At 43.0% G+C, this 27,546-nt stretch overlaps 1 protein-coding gene across 1 annotated transcript; it reads right to left on the bottom strand.

The window, feature by feature from the left end:
• Positions 1-2,916: 2,916 nt before the first annotated feature.
• On the bottom strand, positions 2,917-24,621 carry COQ10B (coenzyme Q10B). Its single transcript, XM_054478369.2, has 5 exons — positions 23,980-24,621; positions 17,587-17,736; positions 15,004-15,196; positions 7,743-7,844; positions 2,917-4,279 (listed from the first exon to the last, which is right to left on the bottom strand). The coding sequence occupies exons 1-5, from the start codon at positions 24,081-24,083 to the stop codon at positions 4,112-4,114; spliced, it is 717 nt and encodes a 238-aa protein (XP_054334344.1). The 5' UTR covers positions 24,084-24,621; the 3' UTR covers positions 2,917-4,111.
• Between the last annotated feature and the right edge of the window lie 2,925 nt (positions 24,622-27,546).

Genomic DNA, 27,546 nt, shown 5'->3' with positions numbered 1-27,546 from the left:
ACTGGATTTGTCCATCTTTCTTCCGCCTCTCAGTTTCCTTAGCTTTTGTGGCTAGGTTTGTGTAGACCTGCCCACCACAGAATCAGAAGTCACGGCCTCAAGACTGTTGGGCTAGATAAAGCAAACGAGAGCATAGATACTAGAGCCAGAATGTGTGGGGTTTTCAACCTGGCTTTACCAGTCACTGTGACCTTAGGAAAGTTACTTAACCTCTCTTTATGAAACTTTTTGTATGTAAAATGAGGATAATAGTATCCACCTCAAAAAGTTATGATGATTAAATGTTTACAAAGCATTTTAAACTGCCTGGCATCTAGTGCTATATAAGTGTGCAAAACAAAATAATTTTGTTAAATGCCGAAAAACTTGAGCCTTGAAAACTGAGGTGGTCAGTCCCATGAAATTCCAGAGGTCTATATATCATGATCTTATGAACTCTTTGTCTTATAAACAGGGGAGGAAAAATAAAAGGAGAATATCATAAAATTGCCCTCAATAAAACTCCTGACCAGGTCTATCTCCTTCTTGGAGGGTCTAAGCTTAGAATGCTGTTACGCAGAATCAGATGAACTCCAGATATATAAACTCTGACACTCTAAACTTGGCCTTTAGTACCTGCAAAGACCCAAGATCCATTTGTTAACACTCAAATAATCACTGTTTGTTGTATAAAGGGAACATTGGAGTTAACTATTAGAACACTACTAGAACCATTTTTGTTTGTCTCTTTTTGGAGATAGAGTCTCATTCTGTTGCCCGGGCTGAGACGCAGTGGCATGATCACGGGTCGCTGCAGCCTCCAACTCCTAGGCTCAAGCTATCCTCCTGCCTCAGCCTCCTGAGTAGCAGGAACTACAGGCACATACCACCACACCTGGATAATTTTAGTACTAATTTCTAGAATTTGAGAGACATAGGCAACTGAGTTTAGCCCCAAGTTTACAACTTCCTTAAAATTTAGCATAAACCAATGAGCACCCTCGCAAAGGGGAAATCAACATTGAGTTTTTGTATTTTTTGTAGAAATGGGGCTTCATCATGTTGCCAGTCTGGTCTCAAATTCCTGGGCTCAAGCAATCCACCCACTTCAGCCTCCTAAAGTGCTGGGAATACAGGTGTGAGCCACTGTACCTGGCTGGCATTTGTAAAAGGAGTGATTAAGTATGGGTTCCTATTTCCATCAAAAGAGAATACAGGCATGACATGGTGGCTAAGGCCTGCAATCCCAACACTTTGGGAGGCTGAGGCAGGAGGAGTGCTCGAGCCCAGAAGTTTGAGACCAGCCTGGGCAACAAAGGGAGCCCTGTCTCTAAAAATAAATAAATAAATACATACATAATTTTTTAAAAAAGAGAATACAGTATATGGAGAGAATAAAATGTCTGAGTCTTATTTTTAAAAAGCTTTAAATGACTTTGCCATTTTAAAAAAACTTTGTGGCCAGGTGCAGTAGCTCACGCCTGTAATCCCAACACTCTGGGAGGCCAAGGCCGGCAGATCATTTAAGGTCAGGAGTTCAAGACCTGCCTGGGAAACATGGTGAAACCCTGTCTCCACTAAAAAATACAAAAATTAGCCGGATGTGGTGGTGTGTGCCGGTACTCTCCAGCTACTTGAGAGGCTGAGGCAGGAGAATCACTTGAACCTGGGAGGCGGAGGTTGCAGTGAGCCGAGATCATGCCACTGCACTCCAGCCTGGACAACAGAGTGAGACTGTCTCAAAAAAACAAAAAACAAAACAAAACAACAAAAAAAAGTTTGTTTTGTTTTTTTGAGACGGAATCTTGCTCTGTCACCAGGCTGGAGTACAGTGATGTGATGTCCGCTCACTGCAACCTCCGCCTCCCGGGTTCAAGTGATTCTCCTGCCTCACCCTCCCGAGTAGCTGGGACTACAGGTGCACACCACCACATCCAGCTAATTTTTATATTTTTAGTAGAGACAGGGTTTCACTGTGTTGGCCAGGATGGTCTCAATCTCTTGACCTTGTGATCCGCCTGCCTCAGCCTCCCAAAGTGCTGGGATTACAGGCGTGAGCCAGCGTGCCCAGCCAAAAAAAAAAAAAAACTTTGTTATTTAAAAAGCTACATTGGCCAGGGACAGTGGCTCACACCTGTAATGCCAGCACTTAGGAAGGCTGAGGCGGGCAGATCACCTGAGGTTGGGAGTTCAAGGCCAGCCAGCCTTATCAACACGGAGAAACCCTGTTTCTACTAAAAATACAAAATTAGCCAGGTGTGGTGGTGCATGCCTGTAATCCCAGCTACTCAGGAGGCTGAGGCAGGAGAATTGCTTGAACGTGGGAGGCAGAGGATGCAGTGAGCTGAGATTGCGTCATTGCACTCCAGCCTGGGCAACAAAAGCAAAACTCCATCTCAAGAAAAAAAAAAAAAATGGTATATAACTATATACAAACTACTTATGCTCTTGGCAAATACCTCATCTGCAAGTGGAAAGATACTGCTTACCTTGTGTGAAAGCACAACCTGGCTCCTAGTGAGTAGAGGCTGGTATGAATCCTTCATCACTCTATACCCAGTGTCTGAGAGAAAGCAAGTGCTCAAAACAGATTTATTAAACAAATTAATACATATATATATACTTATGTAGAGAACTAATTACTGAGGTCCCTTGTTGATCTGAGGAAACAAAGTTAATAGCACTATCACTGGAAGTTTAATACCAGAGGGTTGTTGGTATGTAGTGAAAGGAGGACAGGAGATCAATGACTGGTTAAAAGAAAACTGAATTTTGTTTATATTTGTTAAAGTCTGTTTCTTCATAGAAATAGATATTTTAGATATCTTCATAGATATTTTTAAGACATGAAATGCTGTAACACTTTACTATGTCTATGCAAATACACATTTAAACAATATAGGAAGATTTCAATAACCAAACTAACTGTACAAAAAATAAACAAATTAAACTTTATTACGTTGCTACTTCAACTTCAGTCCTTACATTGATTTGTTTTTTAAAAAATACCAGTTTGAAACACATTACTGAAAGTGAGTATACACAATAAATAGAAAATAGGGATGCATAGTGCTGGAGACATTCAACCAACTTATCTTCATCTGTTGCCTACTGTTGTAGACAAAATTTGACACACAATTAGCATTATTCAAAGAGCAGCCAAACTACCTCAGAGAAAGTGGCAAAATACTGGAAAAGTAGCTTAAAGCTCTGGACCACTCACCAAAAAAAAAAAGAAGAAAATACATTGTTTATCTGGGAGCTAGCCTCATTATGGCACTGAATTTATCTACTAGTCATAAGAACAATTTTTAAAATATCAAAAGTTCCAGGGAACCTTCACTAACAGTTTTTGTTTTTGTTTTTGTAGACAGAGTCTCCCTCTGTTGCCCAGGCTGGAGTGCAGCAGGGCGATCTTGGCTCACTGCAACCTCCGCCTCCCGGGTTCAAGCGATTCTTGTGCCTCAGCCTCCCAAGTAACTGGGATTACAGGTGTGTGCCACCACGCCCAGCTAATTTTTGTATTTTTAGTAGAGATGGAGTTTCGCCATGTTGACCAGGCTGGTCTCGAACTCCTGACCTCAACTGATCTGCCCACCTCAGCTTCCCAAAGTGCTGGGATTACAGGTGTGAGCCACTGAGCCCAGCCCAAAGATTTTACTTTAAATATATGATTACTCAAATATCCTAAGCCATATGGCAGGCCCTATAACAATAAGTTACAAATAGTCTGAATTTAATAACTTAAGTGTGATATGGTTAATATAATACATACTGTGTGAATATCTTAACTAACCTCTTTCAGGTAAGGTGATAATTAAAAGGTTTAAATTTACAGTTTCAACTTCTGCTCAGAAGAATCATGCCAGTATTCTAGCAATGGTGATGACATCCCATTATTGTAATGCAGAACATGATAATGTCCATATTATTTTGAATTATACTTGATTGAAGAAATAATTCTATGTACAAGTGAGTCTATATTCTATGTGCAAATTTTCAGTGGTGCAGGTTTATAACCAAAGCTGCGTTTAACAAATGCTTTCTGGCTTCTGAAAACATGTCATGAAAATACTTCCTAAAAGTGAACAAACTAAAGTCAGAAGCAGGTGGCACCAGTTCTTTTTTGCCTTTATGTGTGATGGACTTCATGAAGCATTAACTCCCGAGGTATATTTGTTTCTGGACCATACAGCTTACATGCTCTTCTTTCAAAGGCAGCTACCATCTGCTTCACAACTTCATCAAAAAACAATGTGGCAAGCTGAGAATGTAGAAGTGATCGAAATTCAAAAGAAATCTGTAGGAAAATATTGAAAATTATTTTAGAAAAAGTTATTTTTTGCTTTTTTTTTTTTTGGTTTTCCTGGAGAGGGACTCTCGCTTTGTTGCCCAGGCTGGAGTGCAGTGGCACAATCGCGGCTCACTGCAGCCTCAATCTCCTGGGCTCAAGCAATCCTCCCACCTCTGTCTCTCAAGTAGCTGGTACTACAGGCACATGCCACCACACGTGGCTAATTTTTGTGTATATATATATTTATTTTTTTTGTGGGGGGTAGAGAAGGAGTTTTGCCATGTTGCCCAGGCAGATCTCAAACTCCTGGGCTAATGCAATTCTGCCCACTTCAGCCTCCCAAAGTGTTGGGATTATGGGCATGAGCCACTGTGCCCAGCCAGAAAGATTTTTTTTTAACTAAATCTCTACTTAGGACAGTGGTGTTCACACTATGAACTGGGTATCTAAGGTAGAACTGTGTGGATGTATGTAGGTGGGATTTTTAGCACCCTCCCAAAAGAAGGAATCTTCTTTTACTGCAACAAGCACAATTGCTGGCACAATAAGCTTACATAAACAAGGCCAATTAAATCTCATTTCAAGGGAAAAAGTCTGTTTCTTAATAAGAGAAGACTGGAAAAAACCTTTGTTGAATACATTAATCACTATGCCTTCTTATTAATGTGCACCCCTTTTAGATCCATCCTATCCCACAAAAGGAAATAAGGAAGGAAAGTGATCCTTCTCATAGGTATCACTGAGAAGCACCAGCAGGAAGAGGAGGCTGGAAGTGTGCATGCACATGTGTGCCTAACCCACAAGGCAGATGGTGTAAGTGGTTTAATCTTTCTTTTTTTTTTTTTTTGAGACGGAGCCTTGCTCTGTCGCCCAGGCTGAAAATGGCCCAATCTCGGCTCAACTGCAACCTCCGACTTCCAGGTTCAAGTGATTCTCCTGCCTCAGCCTCCAGAGTAGCTGGGACCAGAGGCGCCTGCCACCACGTCCAGTTAATTTTTGTATTTTTAGTAGAGACGGGGTTTCACCATGTTGGCCAGGCTGGTCTCAAACTCCTGACCTCAGGTAATCCACCCACCTAGGCCTTGCAAAGTGTTGGGATTACAGGCATGAGCCACTGCGCCCGGCCACGTGGTTCAATCTTAAAGTAGCTAATGATTTGGACAAGCTTGTCCAATCCACCTTATTTTGTAGTTGTTTTGTTTTGTTTTAGGCTTTTAACAGCCTGAAGCCATGGGTTTTAGTTTCTGTCTCTAGTGGTAAGTGGAAAAGAGGGATGAGGAAGAGACATTACTGGCCAACCAGAAACAGAAACTAAGAACCCATGACTGTATTCTCTCCCTTGGATACCCTCTTAGAACTTTATTTACACCCTCTCATTGTGCCACATAGAATTCAAGACAACTGGTTTGAGAACTGTGTTTTAAGGACCAAATATCCTCTAAATATTAAAATGTTTACCTTTCATTATGAAATAATTTCATTTTTGTAAAAAAAAAAAAAAAAAAAAACTACAAAATAATACAAAGAATTCCCATGTGCCCATTACCCATATTTCCCTACTTTAATGTCTTCAATAACCATACTGCAATTATCAAAATCACGAAATTAACAGAGGCAGTTACTACTACTAGATAATAATGCTATTATCTAATTTATATAGACCTTATTCAAATTTTCCCAATTGTCCTTTTTTTTCTTTTTTTGAGACAGTGTCTCACTCTGTCACCCAGGTTGGAGTGCAGTGGTACGATCTCAGATCACTGCAACATCCACTTCCTGGGTTCAAGTGATTCTCCTGCTTCAGCCTCTCAAGTAGCTAGGACTACAGGCAGGCACCACCACACCTGGCTAATTTTTGTATTTTTAGTAGAGATGGGGTTTCGCCATGTTGGCCAGGCTGGTCTCAAACTCCTGACCTCAAGTGATCTGCCCGCCTAGGCCTCCCAAAGTGCTGGGATTACAGGCGTGAGCCACTGTGCTTGGCTCCAATTGTCCTATTAATGTCTATAATGCTTTAATGAAAATTACTCAAGAGCTGAGAACAGCACATGATAATTTAGTCAAAATTGCCACCATTTCCTAAAATTCAATGCCCGAGTTGCATGTACACAGAACAACTCCCATATTACCTGTTGGCAAAGAAAAAGCCACAAATTGCTTTAAGTTTTCTATAACTACGATTATATGAAAAAGAAAGTTACTAGGCCGGGCGCAGTGGCTCATGCCTGTAATCCCAGCACTTTGGGAGGCCGAGGTAGGCGGATCTCCTGAGCCCAGGAGTTCGAGACCAGCCTAGGAAACGTGAAAAAACCCCATCCCTACATAAAATACAAAAATAAGCCTGTGTGGGAGTGCATTCCTGTAGTCCCAGCTACTTGGGAGGCTAAGGTGGGAGGATCACTTGAGCCAGGGAAGCAGAGGTTGCAGTGAGTCAATATCACAGCACTGCACTCCAACCTGGGTGACAGAGTAGGGCCCCATATCAAAAAAAAAAAGAAAGTTACTAGACTCCAGATTCAAAAAAATGAAAAAAATCTATTACCTTATTTCTGCATCTTTTATTTTTAAATTTTTTGAGACAGGGTCTCACTCTGTTGCCCAGGATGGAGTGCAGTGATGTGATCATAGTTCACGGCAAGCTCGAACCCTTGGACTCAAGCAATCTGCTCATCAGCCTTCTCAGCAGCTAGGACTACTGGTGGGCACCACTACACAAGGATAATTTTATTTTTATTTTTATTTGTTTTGAGACAGTTTTGCTCTTGTTGCCTAGGCTGGAGAGCAATGGCACGATCTTGGCTCACTGCAACCTCCACCTCCCGGGTTCAAGTGATTCTCCTGTCTCAGCCTCCCGAGTAGCTGGGATTACAGGCGCATGCCACCACGCCCGGCTAATTTTTGTATTTTTACTAGAGACGGGGGTTTCATGATATTGGTCAGGCTGGTCTCGAACTCCTGACCTCAGGTGATCCGCCCGCCTCAGCCTCCCAAAGTGCTAGGATTATAGGCATGAGCCACCCCACCCAGCCGATAATTTTATTTTCACTAGAGACAAAGTCTTGCTATGTTCCGCAGGCTGGTCTCAAACTCCTGGCCTCAAGTGATCCACCTGCCTCAGCCTCCCAAAGTGCTGGGATTACAGGCATGGGCTACTGCACCTAGCCTGTTTCTGCATCTTATATGCAATGTGTTCTTTCATTTGGTGTTAATTTAAAACTATTATTAAGTTCAAAACTGTTATTAAGCTGGTTGTAAAGTCATGGCATGTGTCTTATAATCTACAGATTTGTAAAAAGAGAATGAAGGAATATTCATGGTTGCAAGAAATAGAATAAAAAGGAAATGTTCATTAGCATTTATGCAGAAAAAGGTATTCAATATAATTATGGCCTCTGTGTTCTAAAAAATGATTACTTTTTACCAATTTTACCTCATAAGTGGAACAAATCAAGGGCTTTATGAGACTTACTGAAAAATCCAAGGTACAAGTTCTTGGGTAGCCAGGAAGACCTGGGCTAAAACGCCAAATAGTCTCCAAATGATTGAAAAGTCTCCCATCAGTACAAGATGCCTAGAACAAAATGAAAAAATAAAACCACAGTTAAATACCTTTGCTACTGGACATAATCTAAGAATCTACTATGACTGAGGCTGATTTCTTTCCTAAGTAATAATTTTTATAGGTCAGACCATAGGAGATAAAGATATCTAATTTTTAGCTTGGTACTAGGAAGTAATGTCTTGCCAATATTAGCCTTTTTTTTTTTTTTTCCTGCAGGGATCCCCAAGATTGCCAGTTGTTTTCTCTTCCATTGCTAACACCTGCTTTGCTACTTAGCTTTTCTTCGTCTAGAAGCAAAAGAGGGAGCTTCTTGGAAGCTTATTTCTAGCTCTGCCACATATAAGTGATCGTGAACAAGTTAAATCCCCATACCCTATTTCCTTAATCTGTAAAATAATACCTACTTTATATCATGAGATCGCTAAAATGTTAATAAGGTACCTGGTACACATTTATCTCCTACTCAAAGACTGTTTTCTTATTAATCACGTATAGTCTTTCCTTCACTCTTTGCTCCTTATTCCTAGAGGCCTCTATCTAGTTTTCCTAACTGTGTAGTCCTGGCCCTTAGCCCTGATCCATTTCTTTCTGATTTTTTCAATGCACATGTATATTTTATATTCAGTATGCACACAATCACAATACTTAACCATACTATGTGCAGTGCATCTTGGTAGTTCCTATTTTGTATCATTAAAAAAATACTTATTGTGGCTGGATGTGGTGGCTCACACTTGTAATCCCATCACTTTGGGAGGCCAGGGTTGGGGGATCACTAGAGCCCAGGAGTTCGAGGCTGCAGTAAGCTATGATTATGCAACTGCACTCCAGCCTGGGCAACAGAACGAGATTCCCTGTCTCTTCGAAAAAAATTTAAAAATTAGCCAGGTTTAGTGATGCATACCAGTAGTCCCAAGTACCCAGGAGGCTGAGGTGAGGGGACTGCTTGAGCCCAGGAGACTAAGGCAGCAGTGAGCTATAATTACACCACTGAACTCCAGCCTGGGTGACAGAGCAAGACACTGTCTAAAAAAATAAAATAAAAAATAAAAAAATAAAAAAATTTATTGAGATCCATGAAAGAGATGCCATCTGCAATGTGATAATGGTAACCAGAACCACAGTTACTAGTTCATTGTTAGGACTGATTATGCTCGTTATGACTCTGAGAGATACTCAGCTTTTTATTTTTATTTTTATTTTTTCCCACCTCAGCCTCCCAAGTAGCTGGGACCACAGGCGTGTGACACCATGCCCAGCTAATTATTTCATTTTTTGTAGAGCTGTGTTCTTCCCTAAGTTGCCCAGGCTGGTAATGAACTCCTGGGCTCAAGCAAACCTCCTGCCTTGGCCTCCCAAAGTGCTGGGATTACAGCAGGCATGAACCACCTCATCCACACAAATAATCTAGAGCATTCCTAAAGTGCACAGGTAATTTTTACGAGCATCAAGAGTCTATAATAAAACCTTGTGATTTCAGTTGCTCAACTTTAGGATAATACATTCTGCCCTTCTTTACAATCATTTAAGAAGCTTATAGGAAATTTAACACTAAAGGATAAACAGGTTTTGGGAGTACTCACTATAACATAGCACCTTCCTCTGACTCCCTTTTTTTTTTTTTTTGAGATGGAGTCTTACTCTGTCACCCAGGCTGTAGTGCAGTGGTGCAATCTCAACTCACTGCAAGCTCCGCCTCCCGGGTCCACGCCATTCTCCTGCCTCAGCCTCCCAAATAGCTGGGACTACAGGTGCCCGCCACCACGCCCGGCTAATTTTTTTTTGTATTTTTACTAGAGACGGTGTTTCACCATGTTAGCCAGGATAGTCTCGATCTCCTGACCTCGTGATCCCCCTGCCTCGGCCTTCCAAAGTGCTGGGATTACAGGTGTGAGCCACCACACCCGGCCTCCTCTGACTACTTTTATACAAAATCTGGCAGTATTTCACTGACTCCAATTATCTAGCCCAAGGATGCACGGATTTTTACTGTTATGTTTTGACACGAACAGTTTGCCAAAGACCTCATTTCTAAGAGCAGAGATACTGAACAGTAGAAGCTGTCATAATGATGACCTACTACTGACTGTTCTGAGTGAACTGATTTAGACCATTATATAAACTAATCCATACAAAATGTTTGTATCATGAAGCAGGCAGTAAAAGTCATTGAACTGTTGCCTCTCTGAAAATGTTCAAGGGCTTCTGGCCATTAAAGATTAGCGTAGACTGACATATTAAGTGACAGGCATGTTTTGGTCAGCTAATAATTCACAGAACTGTCACATGGCTTCTGTTCTTCCCTTATAATAATTTTTACTGTATTGGGTAAAAAATAATAATGATTTTTACTGTGTTGTCTATTGGGTATTAAAATCCAGAACCTGGCCGGGCATGGTGGCTCATGCCTATAATCCCAGCACTTTGGGAGGCCAAGGCGGGCAGATCACCTGAGGTCGGGAGTTCGAGACCAGCCTGACCAACACGGAGAAACCTCATCTCTACTAAAAATACAAAATTAGCTGGGCGTGGTGGCACATGCCTGTAATCCCAGCTACACAGGAGGCTGAGGCAGGAGAATCGCTTGAACCTAGGAGGCAGAGGTTGTGCTGAGCTGAGATTGCGCCATTGCACTCCAGCCTGGACAACAAGAGCGAAACTCCATCTTAATCAATCAATCAATCAATCGAATCCAGAACCCGGGCAACAAGAGTGAAACTCCATCTCAATCAATCAATCAATCAGTCAAATCCAGAACCTGGGCAACAAGAGCGAAACTCCATCTAAATAAATAAATAAATAAATAAATAAATAAAATCCAGAACCTAGGCCAGGCATGGTGGCTCATTCCTGTAATCCCAGTAGTTTGGGATGTCGAGGCGGGCAGATCACCTGAGGTCAGGAGTTTGAGACCAGCCTGGCCAACATGGTAAAACCCCGTTTCTACTAATACAAAAATTAGCTCAGTGTAGTGGCACGTGCCTATAATCCCAGCTACTCAGGAGGCTGAGGCAGGACCCAGGAGGCAGAGGAAGCGGTGAGCTGAGATCATGCCATTGCACTCCAGCCTGGGCAACAAGAGTCAAACTTGGTCTCAAAAAAAAAAAAAAATCTGGAAACTGAACCCAGGAACAACTGAAAGTTGAGCATATATTCTCAAGTATGTCTTTAAAAACAAACTAGCATTATTATGTGAGGCAACTTATAATGAAAAAATAGGGGGAAGGAGAGTGGGAAAAAAAAAAGAAAAAATAGTTTTGGAGTCAGATACATGCAAGTGTGAATTTGCCCAAGGTTCTTAATCTCCTTAAGCTTCATAAAATTGAGATAGCTATGATCATCTAATGCAGGTTATTAAGAAGATTACTTTTTTTTTCTAATACAGTTTATCCCTCCCTTAGCAGTGCTGAAAGTTACTCTAAGTTTATTATGAATGTCTCTGAATCTGCAATAATCCAAAAATACAGGTAGTGAAAGCTTCATAAGTAAGGAGCCCTCATGACTCCCATCATTATAGCATTGCTGTTGAGGATACAGAGATGAGAAAGACAGGGGCTCCTTCCCTCAAGTACCACAGTCTTGTCAAGGAAAAATCCTATTGAAGAAATATATTACAGAGTGATAAGAGAAAGCATGAATAAAGCACAGGAGAATCACCAAGGTAGTGCTACTTATCAGTATGAAAGGAAAGAGAGAAAATGACCCCAGATGGTCAGAATTTGAAGGAATATCAAGAAGGTAAGTGCATTACAGATAGAAGAATAAGCAATATGCAAAGGCACACGGCTGTGGAATAGTGCTGTACTGTGCATTCATGGAACTTTTAAGACATATGGTATTAGCTGAACATCAAGTATAGTATTACGTGGGAGGAGGGAGCAGGGAAGTAAATGGGTCAATGTGCAATGATAAAGAGATTTACTTTATCCTGTGTGGTTTTGTTTTTGTTTTGTGTTTGTTTGTTTTGAGACGGAATTTCGCTCATTCTCCAGGCTGGAGGGCAATGGCGCGACCTCGGCTCACTGCAACCTCTGCTTCCTGGGTTCAAGTGATTCTTCTGCCTCAGCCTCCCAAGTAGCTGGGATTATAGGTGCTCACCACCACACCTGGCTAAGTTTTGTATTTTTAGTAGAGATGGGGTTTCACCGTGTTGGCCAGGCTGGTCTCAAACTCCTGACCTAAGGTGATCCAGCCATGTCGGCCTCAGCCTCCCAAAGTGCTGGGATTACAGGTGTTAGCCACTACATCCAGCCTGTTTGTTTGTTTTTTAGAGATGGAGTCTTACTTGCTATGTTGCCCAGGCTGGAATGCAGTAGCTATTCACAGGCATGATCACCGTACATTACAACCTCAACCTCCTGGCTCAAGCGATCCTTCTGCTTCAGCCTCCTGAGTAGCTGGGATTACAGGTGCATGCTATCAAACCTAGCTTATCCTGTAGGTTTTAAGAAGGCAGGGGAGAGAGGCTGGGCCTGGTGGCTCATGGCTGTAATCCCAGCACTTTGGGAGGCCAAGGCAGACAGATCACCTAAGTTCAGGAGTTCAAGACCAGCGTGGCCAATATGGAGAAACCCCGTCTCTACTAAAAACACAAAAAAATTAGCCGAGTGTGGTGGCACACGCCTATAGTCCCAGCTACTTGGGAGGCTGAGGCAGGAGAATCACTTGAACCCGGGAGGCAGAGGTTGCAGTGAGCTGTGCTTGTGCTACTGTACTGCAGCCTGGGCAACAGAGCAAGACTCTGTCTCAAAGGAAAAAAAAACAAAGGCGGCAGGGAACAGAAGAAAGGTAGAGAGTGAGGAAGAAATGAGATTTATTTAGAGTTCTTTTAGTTAGAAGCAGCATAATATATATACTAAGATTTAAGTTCTGGATGGGCGCGGTGGTTCACGCCTGTAATCCCAGCACTTTGGGAGGCTGAGGCGGGCAGACCATGAGGTCAGGAGATCAAGACCATCCTGGTTAACACGGTGAAACCCTGTCTCTACTAAAAATACAAAAAATTAGCCAGGCTTGGCGGTGGGAGCCTGTAGTCCTAGCTACTCGGGAGACTGAGGCAGGATAATGGTGTGAACTCAGGAGGCGGAGCTTGCAGTGAGCCAGGATCACACCACTGGAAGTGCCACTGCACTCCAGCATGGGCGATAGAGTGAGACTCCAACTCAAAAAAAAAAAAAAAAAGATTTAAGTTCTAAGGGACTGAATGGTAAATTGAGCTCAGGAAATAGAAAAAAAAAATTAAGATTATAGAAATATTCACTGGTGTCAGACAGCTGGAGTCTTGGCTCTGTGACCTTGGGCAAGTTTTCTATCTCTTCTAAGCCTTAGTTTGCTCAACTCTAAAATAAATAATAACTATTGAACCTCAAAGGGCTTTTGTGAAAATTTGAGTAATTCAAGTAAAGCAGTAAAATGGGCTCAATAAATGTTAGCTATTATGAGAGACAGTAGTTTAAAAACTCTAAAACAATGAGGCAAGCAAGTGAAAACATTTGTAATAATAGCAAAATCCTAGTCCACAGCATTTTAAGTGGGATTAAAGTTTTAAGGGTAAGAATAGGGCAGATAGGGTCTTAGCTTCACTGGACAGTGACAGTGTTCTCTTTCTTTCTAGCTGCACCAGAAAGAGCACATCTGAGAGTTGCACCCCCTCCAATGCCTAACAAAAAGCTAAGGTATTTGGCTCTGGCCACTTACCAAGAAATGATATCATCATTAAATCCTGTGGGCAAAAAATAACTCAGAAAATCTTTGGCCACTCCAAAATGGGAATGCAAAAGAAATATGCATTATCCCATGGAATTCTGCCTTTTTGTTTTTAAGGCTGGTACCCTTTTCTACATGTGTATCCTCCTCTGACAAGCATAAGATGATTAATATAATGTAAGAGTAGTTGGCATTTCAGTACCTGGTACTTGGCAGGATAATTTCAACAATGTTTACATATATATATATATATATTTTTTTTTGAGACAGAGTTTCATTCTTGTTGCCCAGGCTGGAGTGCACTGGCGCGATCTCAGCTCACTGCAACCTCTGCCTCCTGGGTTCAAGTGAGTCTCCTGCCTCAGCCTCTTGAGTAGCTTAAATTACAGGTGCTTGCCACCACACTGGCTAATTTTTTTGTATTTTTAGTAGAGACGGGGTTTCACCATGTTGGCCAGGCTAGTCTCAAACTCCTGACCTCGGGTGACCCACCCACCTCAGCCTCCCAAAGTGCTGGGATTACAGGCGTGAGCCACTGTGCCCCCCAATATTTTTATATTTTTTCTTTTCATTTTTATTTGATTTTTTTTTGAGACACGGTCTCACTCTGTTGCCCAGGCTGAAGTGCAGTGGCTTAATCACAGCTCTCTGTAGCCTCAACTTCTTGGGTTCCCACCTCAGCTGCCTGACATGACATATTTATATCTTTTTTTTTTTTTTTTTTGAGACGGAGTCTCGCTGTGTTGCCCAGGCTGCAGTGCAGTGGCACTATCTCAGCACACTGCAACCTCTGCCTCCGGGTTCAAGTGATTCTCCTGCCTCAGCCTCCTGAGTAGCTGGGATTATAGGCACGCACCACTACGCCCGGCTAATTTTTGTATTTTTAGTAGAGACAGGGTTTCACCATGTTGGTCAGGCTGGTCTTGAACTCCTGACCTCGTAATCCGCCCGCCTTGGCCTCCCAAAGTGCTGGGATTAAAGGCGTGAGCCACAGCGCCATGCCTGTATCTTTTCTACCTTTCTTTATCCTCTCACCACTTTAATTTTTTTCCTTCCTTCTTCCCCACCATTCCTTCTTTAATTTAAAAAACTATATATTTAGTAAACAAATTTACTCTTCCCCCAATAATAAAGTATTTAAGTCATATTTTAAAACAGTTGAAAAATTAAATTAAAACATTTCCCACTTGGGTGGCGCAAGTGATCTGTCCTGTGGGTCAGTAGCCCTCAATAGAAGGGGAAAAAAAGGGAAAAGTTTCCCATTCCCATATTATATTCAAACTTCTATTTGGAAAGAATAATGCTAACATTGTATAAAGTAACACAGTTAGGAGATATAATAAATTTTTTACCCTCCTCCTGTTAGGTTAAATAAGTTTTTTTAGGCTATTACATTTTGACTCATTTGACAAAGTTAATATATGGAAGAATATTTAAAAACAACAAAAAACAAAACTGTTACCTTTACTAAATGAGGTTTCACCAAGGTTACTACTGATGTATATCGCTCCAACACAGGTGGAAATCCAATTTCTAATCTTGTTTTACAATATCCAGATCTCTTTGATATAACATCTGATTTTTTGCACCAAGGAACAAAATGCTTGTAATCCTCCACTCCCGATACTACATCATACATTTCCTGCATTGAATATCTTTAAAAAATAAAAATAAAAAAGAGGTGTTAACTCCATCTAGTTATATAATATATGCATACTTTAAAGTGAATATGTATAAAACTAACTGTGTATGATAAATAAATCATTCAGCACATATGTTAAACCACATTCTGGAATCAATGACCTCAAAGCAACACAGAAAATAAAAGGTCTCTAAATAAATACATACATGATATGGCAGAGATCACAATTTGGCATCACACAGGTTGAATCTGACATAAAGAGGTAATTTTTTTTGAGAGTCTCATTCTGTTACCCAGGCTAGAGTGCAGTGGTACCATCTCAGCTCACTGCAACCTCCACCTCCCGGGTTCAAGCGATTCTCCTGCCTCAGCCTCCCGTGTAGCTGGGACTACAGGCACGTGCCACCACAGTCAGCTAATTTTCTGTACTTTTAATAGAGACGGGGTTTCACTGTGTTAGCCAGAATGGTCTCGATCTCCTGACCTGGTGAGCCACCCACCTCGGCCTCCAAAAGTGCTGGGATTACAGGCATGAGCCACCGCGCCCAGCCTAAAGAGGTAGTTTTTAAATATTTAGTAGCCAGCATTTAAAAATTGAGAGTATGGCCAGGCGTGGTGGCCTATAATCCCAGCACTTTGGGAAGCTGAGGTGGGTAGATCACCTGAGGTCAGGAGTTTGAGACCAGCCTGGCCGACATGGTAAAACCCGGTCTCTACTAAAAATACAAAAATTAGCCAAGTGTGGTGGCACACGCTTGTAATCCCAGCTACTCGGGAGGCTGAGACATGAGATTTGCTTGAACCCAGAAGACAGAGGTTGCAGTGAGTGAAGATCATGCCACAGCCTGGGCTATAGTGTGAGACCCTGTACACCATCTCTCTCTCTCTCACACACACACACACACACACACACACACACAAAGCAGACTAAATCAGTATTTTTTTAGTTGCCATTCCTCTTTTTAACAGGTAACACCTGTGGCAATGATGGCTATCCAAAAATTTGCACTCTTTTTACGTGGTGCTGTTGCTAGGAAGTACCTGCCCATCAGGAGCAACAATTCCCAGTCCTCATTTCCACTGCGTTTAGATGGAGTCACAATTAGCTGTTGCCAGTAATATCTGGGAGGAGGTGTTGTGTGTCACCTCCAGACCAATGTGATTAACATTCTGAAGACTAAGTAATTACAGAGGTCAAAAGTTGGATATAGCCTGGGTTTCTGAGTCACTACTTGGACTAGAGTAGACGGCACACCCATTTGAACTCTACATGAGAAAAAAAAATAAACTCTTGGGTATTATCTATATGGCTGTTAGCATTACCTTAACTAATACAGAGACTAGCTAGTAATAAAGGTGAACTTAGTGAACAATGCTGTTAAGTCTTTTACTACAGAAAAATAGGGAGAACAAAAGCAAATGAGTAAAATTAACGAAATGCACTTTCACAAAGCTTCATGGCCAGTTGAGAACTAAGAGCCATTTGTAGAAATTTCCCTATGGAGGGATGGTGTATTTCCAGTTTAGCAGAACTGTAGTGTCTTTACCATCTGCTCTATTTACCCCTAGATCAGGGGCCACACTTGGCCCATCACCTGTTTTTGTAAATAAAGTTTTACTGGAATGTGGCCACACCCGTTTATTTACATATTATCTATGTCTGCCTTCGGACTACAATGCAGGAGCTGAGCAGTCCCTATGGCCCACAAAACCTAATATAGTTACTATCTGTCCCTTTACAGAAAATGTTTACCAAAGGCTCTAGATAAGGAACCTTAGTATGTATGTACTTATCTATGTATATCTATACATGAGGAAGCTATGTAAACATATGGCCCAATGTATTAGTAATGTTGCTAATATAGAAAAGAACAATGTACAAAAAATGTAGGTCATAATTTTCTTTACATGTCAAAGATTTAAGTCTATACTAAAGTGTTACCATATAATTATATTCATTCAACAAATATTTATAAAATAGCACTGGCTAGGTCAGGAGCAGTGGCTCATGCCTGTAATCCCAGCACTTTGGGAGGCCAAGGCAGGTGGATCATGAGGTCAGGAGGTTGAGACCAGCCTGGCCAACACAGTGAAACCTGTTTCTACTAAAAATACAAAAATTAGCCAGGCATGGTGGCATGCGCCTGCTACTCGGGAGGCTGAGGCAGGAGAATCGCTTGAATCTGAGAGGCGAAGGTTACAGTGAGCCAAGATTGCGGCGCCACTGCACTCAAGTGTGAGACTCCATCTCAAAAGAAAGAAAAAAAAAAAAGAAAAAGGCCAACCTAGAAAAAAGAGAGCTTAGTCTGTAAGAAGATAATCCAGAGAGAAAGAGGCACGACATGATACCCCACGGAAAATTGTGAACATGCTCTTTTAGTAGAATTCTTGTCATATACAAACCCTAAAATTCTTCTCTCTGAATACTCTTTCCTTTTGTTTATTAATGGTGCAGTGATTTTGAAGAAAGTTCGTGCACATATCTCCTTAGGCAAAATTGAGGTATGTAGTGGAAGAGTTCTGCTCATCAGTATACCACAGGAAGCTAAATATCTGAAAAGACAAAAATCACCTGATTTAGAGTGACAGTAAAAATTAAGAGGAAGCACAAATTATAGAGACTATAAAGTAATTATCACACTTTGTAAGGCTTTGCAACTTCAGAATGTTCCTGAAAAAATACACACACACGGGCACAGAAAAAGCACAGGCTTCTTAAACACCGTAAAAAAAACAAAAAACAAAAATAACAGCTTACTTAGGTTAGAAGCTTCTGGCATAAAAGGTATCTCTCCCAGAAAGTTGGCTTTCACTCTGTAGTCACGTGTTACAACTTACTCTTACCATAAGCTTTGCTAGATACACAAATCTATTTTCTGATTTGTGTTGTCTACCCACGTTGTTTTCCCAGCTGGATCCACAGGTGTTTCTTAATTCTTGATCCACTCCAATGAGACTTAAAATTAGGTCTCAAATCTCTTGGCAGAGATCTGGTAGGACCACCTACCAGATGGTCAGTACTGATGCCAAGCATGGTGGCTCAAACCTGTAATCGCGGTGCTTTGGGAGGCTGATGCATGAGAATCCCTTGAGGCCAGGAGTTTGTGACCAGCCTGGGCAACATAGCGACCCTGTCTCTACAAAAAAATTTAAAAATTAGCCGGCCATGGTGGCATGTGCCTATAGTTCCCGTTACTCAGGAACCTGAGGCAGCAGGATCGCTTGAATACAGCACTTTGAGGCTGCAATGAGCTATGAACACACTACAGCACTGCAGCCTGGGTGACAGGGCGAGACTCTATCTCAACAAAAGCAAAAACAAAACAAATAAAAACCAACTGTTGCTGCGTTCTCCTTTACCTCGCAGTCTCCATTTCAATGCATATATGTAAAATATGTCTAGTTAACTAGAAAGTTATTGTTCGAGGTACTTCTATATACAAATGTCTGCTATATGCTTGTTCACCTAAATATTTTCAACTTTCCTTAATAAGATTATTACATAACTGGCTGGGTGAGGTGGCTCATGCCTGTAATCCCAGCACTTTGGGAGGCCGAGGCAGGTGGATCACGAGGTCAGGAATTCAAGACCAGCCTGGCTAACATGGTGAAACCTCGTCTCTACTAAAAATACAAAAAATTAGCTGAGTGTGGTGGCAGGCGCCTGTAGTCCCAGCTACTCGGGAGGCTGAGGCAGGAGAATTGCTTGAACCCGGGAGGCGGAGGTTGCAGTAAGCCGAAATTGTGCAACCACACTCTAGCCTGGGTAACAGAATGAGACTCCATCTCAAAAAAAAAAAAAAGAGAAAAGGAAAGATTATTACATAACTATTTGACTATTTGACACTACTAGTCATTGCTGGCCAGGAGAATTCAATTTAAATTATCCACATATTTACTGAGCTCCTATTCTAAGACTGTGCTAAGTACTAAGGATGTAATGGTGAATAGAACAAACATAAGCCTTATGAAGATTATATTCTAGTTGAAGATTGATTAAAAAAAGTGCTGAAGAAGAGATGCAGGGAAGAGGGAGCTGTAATTAGGACCTCCTTTAGACAGGGTGACCTAGGAATCCCTTAAAAGATTTTAGCTGAGACACAGTGGACAAGGAGTTAGCCGTGCAAAGAGAGAAAAGAAGTATGTACATACATAATAACTGTGTGTGCGCGTGTATATGTATATACTAATACACATAGGCATTAGTAGCATTTAATGCCTCATTCCATTTATTTATATATATGAATACATATACATATGTACATACATATATATGTAAATGGAGTGGATCACGCCACTACACTCCAGCCTGGGCGACAGTGACTCTCCATCTCAAAAGAAGAAAAAAAAAACAAAAAGAAAAAGAAAATATGACCCCAAAGTGTAAAACACAACCCCCATTAGAGAGAGACAAATTTGGGCTCTATAATACAATAAAGAACTTTAGAGCTGTTTATCAAAATTGAACATGCTTATTACAGAGAAAATGAAATAGAGGTCAGTGAATTTGCTTAAGGTAAATACTACATGACTATCTGTTAAAATGTAATGGAGGCCGGGTGCGGTGGCTCACGCCTGTAATTTCAGCACTTTGGGAGGCTGAAGTAGGCGGATCAATTGAGGTCAGGAGTTCGAGACCAGCCTGGCCAACATGGTGAAACCCTGCCTTTACTAAAAATACAAAAATTAGCCGGGTGTGGTGGCACGTGCCTGTAACCCCAGCTACTCGGGAGGCTGAGGCAGGAGAAATGCTTGAACCTGGGACGCGGAGGTTGCAGTGAGCCGAGACGGCGCCATTGCACTCCAGCCTGGGCAACAGAGCAAGACTCCCCGTCTCAAAAAAAAAAAAAAAGTAATTGAAAAGACACATAAACTGTATATGGGTAAACTTATTAGGACGTTTTAAGATTTTAAGATTCTTATATATTCAGCTATAAATAACACTTTATGAATGAAAATATAAAAAAGCAAGATGGCTTTGTGAATTCTAAATTTTCTGGGACATCACAAGTAGGAGTTGATTTTATAATAGTGGTAAGAGCATAATTCTATGTTTCGATACATACAATGTATAGTGATCACATCGGGGTAATTAACACATCCATCATCTCAAACATTCATCATTTATTTGCACTAGGAACATTCAATATACTCCTTCTACCTATTTGAAACTATATATTATTGTTAACTATAGTCATCCTACAGTGGTATAGAAGACGGGTCCCCAACACCCAGGCCATGGACTGGTACCTCTCCGTGGCCTGTTAGGAACCAGGCTGCACAGCAGGAGGTGAGTATTACCGCCTGAGTTCCGCCTCCTGTCAGATCAGCGGTGGCATCAGATTCTCATAGGAGCCAGAACTCTATTGTGAACTGCACATGCAAGGAATCTAGGTTGTTTGCTCCTTATGAGAACCTAACTAATGCCTGATGATCTGAGGTGAAACAGTTTCATCCCGAAACCATCCCCCCCCCCACCACCCCCATTTGTGGAGAAACTGTCTTCCGCAAAACTGGTCTCTGGTGCCAAAAAGGTTGGGAATCGCGGGTATAGACCATTAGAAATGTATTCCTCCTATCTAGCATTAATTTTGTATCCTTCAACAAATCTCTCCCATCCCTTCCTTTCTCCCAGCTTTCCCAATCTTTAGTATCCTCTGTTGTAAGATCAACTTTTTATTTATTTATTTATTTTTTACTTATTTATTTTTTTGAGACGGAGTCTCGCTGTGTTGCCCAGGCTGGAGTGCAGTGGTGTGATCTAGGCTCACTGCAAGCTCTGCCTACCGGGTTCACGCCATTCTCCTGCCTCAGCCTCCCGAGTAGCTGGGACTACAGGCGCCCACCACCACGCCCTGCTAATTTTTTTGTATTTTTAGTAGAGATGGGGTTTCACTGTGTTAGCCAGGATGGTCTCGATCTCCTGACCTTGTGATCCGCCCACCTCAGCCTCCCAAAGTGCTGGGATTACAGGCGTGAGCCACCGCGCCCAGCAAGATCAACTTTTTTTTTTTTTGAGATGGAGTCTCGCTCTGTCGCCAGGCTGGAGTGCAGCGGTGCTATCTCGGCTCACCGCAACCTCTGCCTTCCAGTTCAAGCGATTCTCCTGCCTCAGCCTCCCAAGTAGCTGGCACTACAGGCGCCCGCCACCACACCCAGCTAATTTTTGTATTTTTAGTAGAGATGGGGTTTCACCATGTTGGCCAGGATGGTCTCGATCTCTTGACCTTGTGATCCGCCCACCTTGGCCTCCCAAAGTGCTGGGATTACAGGCATAAGCCACCGTGCCTGGCCAAGATCAACTTCTTTTAGCTTCCACATATGAGAGAGAACTCGTCATGTGTAACTTTCTGTTCCTGGCTTATTTCACTTAACATAATGTCCTCCAAGTCCATCTTGCTGCAAATGACAGAATTTCATTCTTTTTTTATGGCTGAATAGTATTCCCATCGTGTATTAATATATACACCACATTTTCTTTATCCATTCTTCTGTTTTATTGTTGTTGTTGTGTTTGAGTCAGGGTCTCACTCCATCACCCAAGCTGGAGTGCAGTGGCATAGTCAGGACACACCGCAGCCTCCACTGCCTGGGCTCAGGTGATTCTCCCACCCCAGGTCCCAATTAGCTGGGACCACAGGCACGCACCACTAAGCCCTGCCAATTTTTTACTTATTTGTAGAAATGAGGTCTTGCTATGTTGCCCAGGCTGGTTTCAAACTCCTGATTTCAAGTGATCCTCCGGCCTCAGCCTCCCAAAGTGTTGGGATTACAGGTGTGAGTCACTGTGTCCGGCCTTGTTTATTTTTTGAGACAGGGTCTGGTTCTGTTGCCCAGGAATGAGTGCAGTGGCCCAAACAAGGCTCACTGCAGCCTCAACCTCCTGGGTTCAAGTGATCCTCCCATCTCAGCCTCCTGAGCAGCTGGAACCACAAGCTTGCACTACCACACAGCCAGCTAATTTTTCTATATATGTTATGTGTAAACACACACACATTTTTTTTCTTTTTTTTGGTAGAGACAAAGTTTTGCCATGTTGTCCACACTGGTTTCATGAGCTCAGGCAATCCTCCCTCCTCAGCCTCCCAAAGTTTTGGAATTACAGGCATAAGCCACTGCGCCCAGTCCCATTCATCTGTTGTTAGATACCTACGTTGATTTTGTATCTTAACTACTGTGAACAGTGCTGAAACCTTTACTTGAAAAAAGATGAGACCTTTGCTTCTAAAGAGGTGAATTGGGTATCTGGTTGACTTTTTACTACATATAAAGGTTCATGTATTTACTGGGAGGCAATACATGAACCTTTGTACCAGCTTCATGTATTGCCTCCCAGCCTACCCAAAAAAATACCCTTACACAATCTGATTACAATCCTAAGGAAAACACCTGTGTTTAAAGCAAACTAACAGGACATTTTCTGATCAATTTGCATGCTATAGTTACAGCGCCCTGGACAGCACATCTATTTTCATGCACTGCCAGGAATACTATGTCTTAAACTACGATATGAAGAGACACACATTCATATATACAGTTAAACCATGAAATGAATACTGGACCACTGGACCACATGGAGAACAGCTTTTTTGTCACTCGTCTTCCAGTACTACTCTCTCATATACTTAAGTATAATAAAGGTCAGAATCTGATGCTTAACATTAGAAATGAACTCAAACTGCCGCCCTCATTATCATAAACAGTATTTATCTTGGAACTGAAACCTCAATTTGATCACTAAAGCAACTGTATTTTTCTCAAAAGTAAGTGTTATTTGCAAGACATTTTATAAGAGTAATACAAACAGATCTCAAGTATGATGGCGTTATTGTTTGAAACTACTTTTTGAGGTTATTTCCTAAAGCAGGAGTAATTTTATGATTTTATTTGTCTCATCCAACATTTGTCTAAAGGGATTTGGATTTGGTAAGGTTGTTGGTGTTTTTAAAAATTCTTCATTGAATCTTTTTTTAAAAAAATTATTTCCTTGTTTCCAGTAGGGTCGGATCTTCATTTAATCTAAATGTCCTGGGGCTCAACCAGATTTGTGTTTTCTCTCCCCACCTCGTATTTTGTACATCTGAATTCATTTTAAACACACTAACTTTAATTTTCAAGAATATTATAATGTTATTAGTAAAAGGAAACTAAGTCGTACAAGTATGGTATCCATGTCCCGACCTCCATCTCCACTCCCACCTACCAAAAAATGAACCCACCAGGAAAATTGAAAGCAGACTATGCTTCAAGGTTACAGGACCTGTAAGTTACAGCAGAGTGAAAAAATCCAGATCCGTTATGTTGGCTATATTTAGTTTTGTAAACACTAAACGGCGAGGGCAAAGCACTCTTTCAGAAATTGGGAAAAAGCATCTGACCATCTGGCAGGTAGAAGGAACCGGAGAAGGGGGCTCACCGCCAAACACAAATTCCCATACAGCTAGCAGCCGGCAGCCCTTCCGCGCAAAGTTAAAACTTTCCAACAGCAGTAGCAACAAGCCATAGGGGAGGAGACCGGAAGAGCCCCAAGGCACCAATGGCCAAATTGCTTCCAAAGTCGCTTCGCCGATGATTCACCGCCTCTCACGAGGGAAACGAGCCACGAACACAGCCTTGGGCCCAAGGTGATGCGCGCCGCTCTTGAGTCCCTTATATGCCAAACGCAAAAAAGCCTCCTCTAAAGACACGGAAATGCACCGAGTCCGGCTCTGCCTCACCCCAAAATCCTTCCGGTCCCCCAACTCGGCAGCCAAAATCGAAAACTACTCTCGACCCAGAGCCCCCGCTGTTGATTACCTGCCATTCCGCACGGGCGCCTGCGCCCCGGCCGCTGTCGCCGACTTCGGACGGCATCCCGAGACTACTCTTCTCAAGGACGTGTGACCAGTCCGAGCTGCCATGATAGACTCTCCGAAGCCGGTCGTCACCTCCCGGACCAGCCCTGCAGCACCGCCCACCTCTGGTCGGGCCCGCAGCCCGGCTCCGGTCTCTTCCAGCCAATGGACTGGCCCCCTGCGCAGCCTGACACGCCCCTTCTTCCCTTCCGGGTTGCACGTCGCTGACACACGCTGACTGTAAACGTTCCCATCAGCCTGTCGGCCAATCGGAGGAGCTGCGGGCCCGCCAGGACACACCTTTCTCTCCTGACCGACCAATCGCTTTTCCCGTACGCTCGCGCAATTTGCGTAATACTCAGTGACTGCTCAGTCCACGCCCCGCCCAGGAACTGTTCCTGGATTAACCAACTGCCTGGATCTCCTGGGGTCCGCTTCCGGGAGGCCAGTCACGTGAGCCCCGCCCGGGGGCTGCGGGAAACCCCAGGGTTTGAGTGTTAACTATGTAACTGTCCAAACCCGTGAGTGCGGAGCCAGACAGGCCACCACCCCTGGCTGCAAAGCCTGGCTGTCAGCGTCCTGCTTGTTAATGATTGTCTAATACAATGCCTGCCTTGCCTACCTCACGGGGTAATTGTGAGGGCAACATAAGGTCCTGTCATTAGGAAAGACTCAGTTATCCAGCAGCAGTTCCGTCTGCCTTCTTCCTGCCTGTCCCACATTTTAATTGGTGTTCTCGTATGGTTTGGGTTTCCCTTATTCCACATTAACCAGACGACTTCGGTTTGATTTACTTGTTTGGGTGATCAGTCATCAAGTCCAGATTTCTTGTTCCATCAGTTTGTTCTCAGGTCTTTACTTAAGGTTTGTGCGCCAATAGTTTTCCTGCAAACTGTAAAGTGAGGATGACAGTGCTACCTATTTAATATAGTTTGGGAACAGTAAATGAGATTGTTGATTAAATGTAGTCAGATATTTGTGTGGCACCTACTAGATGCTGGAGAAGTGAGCAAAAGTTTTCACTGTCACAGAGCTTATATCCTAGTGGTGGAAAGAAACCAATTAGTATATAGTACAATGGCAGCTTTTTATATGTCCCGTAGACTAAACAGTAAAGCAGGGTAAGGAGATGAAGAGGGAGGAATATGGTAGGGTGCTGTTTTATATAGGGTGGTTAGGAGGGGCTCTGAGAAGATGACACTGAACAAAGGCCTAAAATGAAGTGAGGAAGTGAACTCTGATTACTTGGGAGAAAATGACTTTCAGGTGTATAGAACAGCAAGCGCAGAGGCCCCAGGCAGGAACAATCTTGGCATGCTTTAGGAAGAGCAAGGAGTTTGGAGCACAGTGAGAGGAGGAAAGTGGTAGGAAATAAGGTCAGAGAGGTAGGCAGAGCTTAGTGCCACGGAAGCCATAGTATGCTACCAATTTTTTATTGTATTCTAAGCGTGAAGGAAAGCCATTAGAGTTTGAGTGCAGAACAGTTACTTGATCTGATTTACATTTCCAGCTGTTGTGTCTATGATTATTTTCTCCTCTTGCTTGGTTCATTGCAGTCACCCCTTACTAGATACTTTGTGGAGTAAACTGAAATCATCAGCTACAAGGTTTGTCAAACATTTTGCAGTACAACACATGATGTACTTGTAGATTGAGGTGGTTCTGTAGCTGCATGGACAATTCTGTATCAACTACTTTAAAATACACAATCCTAGTGTGTCCGGAATTGGTGGGTTCTTGGTCTTGCTGACTTCAAGAATGAAGCCATGGACCCTCACTGTGAGTGTTACAGTTTTTAAAGATGGTGTGTCCCGAGAGCGTTCCTTCTGATGTTCAGACAGACGTGTCCGGAGTTTCTTCCTTCTGGTGGGTTCGTGGTCTCACTGACTTCAGGAGTGAAGCTGCAGACCTTTGCGGCATTACAGCTCTTAAAGGCATGGCATCTGGAGTTGTTCGTCCCTCCCGGTGGGTTCGTGGTCTCACAGGCTTCAGGAGTGAAGCTGCAGACCTTGGCAGTGACTGTTAACAGGTCTTAAAGGCAGCACAGACCCAGTGAGTGCAGCAGCAAGATTTATTGTGAAGAGCAAAAGAACAAAGCTTCCACAATGTGGAAGGTGACCCCAGAGAGTTGCCGCTGCTGGCTCAGGCAGCCTGCTTTTATTCCCTTATCGGACCCCACCCACATCCTGGTGATTGGTCCATTTTGCGGAGAGCTAATTGGTCCATTTTCACAGGGTGCTGAGTGGTGCGTTTACAAACCTTGAGCTAGACACAGAGTGCTGATTGGTGCATTTACAATCCTTTAGCTAGACACAAAGTGCTGATTGGTGCGTTTACAAACCTTTAGCTAGACAGAAAAGTTCTCCAAGTCCCCACCCATCCCAGAAGCCCAGCGGGCTTCACCTCTCACTGGCACTGCCCGGGGTCTCTGCAGCACCCAGCCTAGGCACTCTGGCAGCCCAGAGGGAGCTCATCCCCAGATCAAGCCCAGAAGGTGCTGGCCGGCCGTGCCGAGTGCGGGGCCCACCCACCCCATGCCCACCCAGAACCCGCATCAGCCCGCGAGCGCCACGAGCAGCCCCTGCTCCTGCCCGCGCCTCTCCCTCCACACCTCCCAGCGAGCAGAGGGAGCTGGCTCCTGCCTCAGCCAGCCCCAGGGAGGGGCCCTCATAGCACAGCGGCAGGCTGAAGGGCTCCTCAAGTGTGGCCAGAGCAGACGCCGAGGCCGAGGAGGCGCCAAGAGCAAGTGAGGGCTGCCAGCACGTTGTCACCTCTCACTTGCTCTTCTTTAAATCTTAAATATTTCCAGTATTCCAGTAAGGTCTTCTTTAAAGCACATTTTCAGGCCAGGGACCAGTAGCTCATGCCTGAAATCCGAACACTTTGGGATGCTGAGGCAGGAGGGTCGCTTGAGGCCAGGAGTTTGAGACCAGCCTTGGCAACATGGCGAGACCCCATCTCTACAAAAAAAATTTAAAAATTAGCTGGGCATGGTGGTACACACCTGTAGTCCCAGCTACTGGGGAGGCTGAGGCAAAAGGATCACTTGAGCCCAGAAGTTTGAGATTGCAATGAGCTGTGATCATTCCACTGCATTCCAGCCTGGGTGACAGAGCCAGACCCTGACTCAAACCAAAAAGAAAAGAACATGTTAAATGACACCAAGGGGACACTATCTGCCAACTCCAGAATGTGGGAAATTCTATAAGACAAGTCACCCAGTTTCTTCAGTGAGTAAATATCAAGTAAAAAAGTAAGGGAAGGGGGAGACAGTTGTAGATTTAAAAGATGTAAAAGGCTTTATTTTGATTTTCTTTTGCGCAAACTAAATATTAAAAAAAAGTATATGAGACTAAGAAATTTGAAAGCTGGATACTAGATGATTTTAAGAAATTTTTGGCTGGGTGCGGTGGCTCACGCCTATAATCCCAGCACTTTGGGAGGCGGAGGCAAGTAGATCAAGAGGTCAGGAGTTCGAGACCAGCCTGACCAACATGGAGAAACCCCGTCTCTACTAAAAATACAAAAA

Source organism: Pongo pygmaeus, chromosome 11 (genome assembly GCF_028885625.2).
Source record: "Pongo pygmaeus isolate AG05252 chromosome 11, NHGRI_mPonPyg2-v2.0_pri, whole genome shotgun sequence".
Lineage (NCBI taxonomy): Eukaryota > Metazoa > Chordata > Mammalia > Primates > Hominidae > Pongo > Pongo pygmaeus.
This window is presented reverse-complemented; position numbering and strand designations above follow the sequence as displayed.

Coding starts and splice junctions, on each gene's coding strand:
- COQ10B (XM_054478369.2), bottom strand. CDS start 24,083: ATGGCAGCTCGGACTGGTCACACGTCCTTGAGAAGAGTAGTCTCGGGA. Junction 15,197..17,586: donor TCAGAGAGAAGAATTTTAGG/GTTTGTATATGA, acceptor TATTTTTTAAAG/ATATTCAATGCAGGAAATGT. Junction 7,845..15,003: donor TGAAACCTCATTTAGTAAAG/GTAACAGTTTTG, acceptor ATTTTGTTCTAG/GCATCTTGTACTGATGGGAG.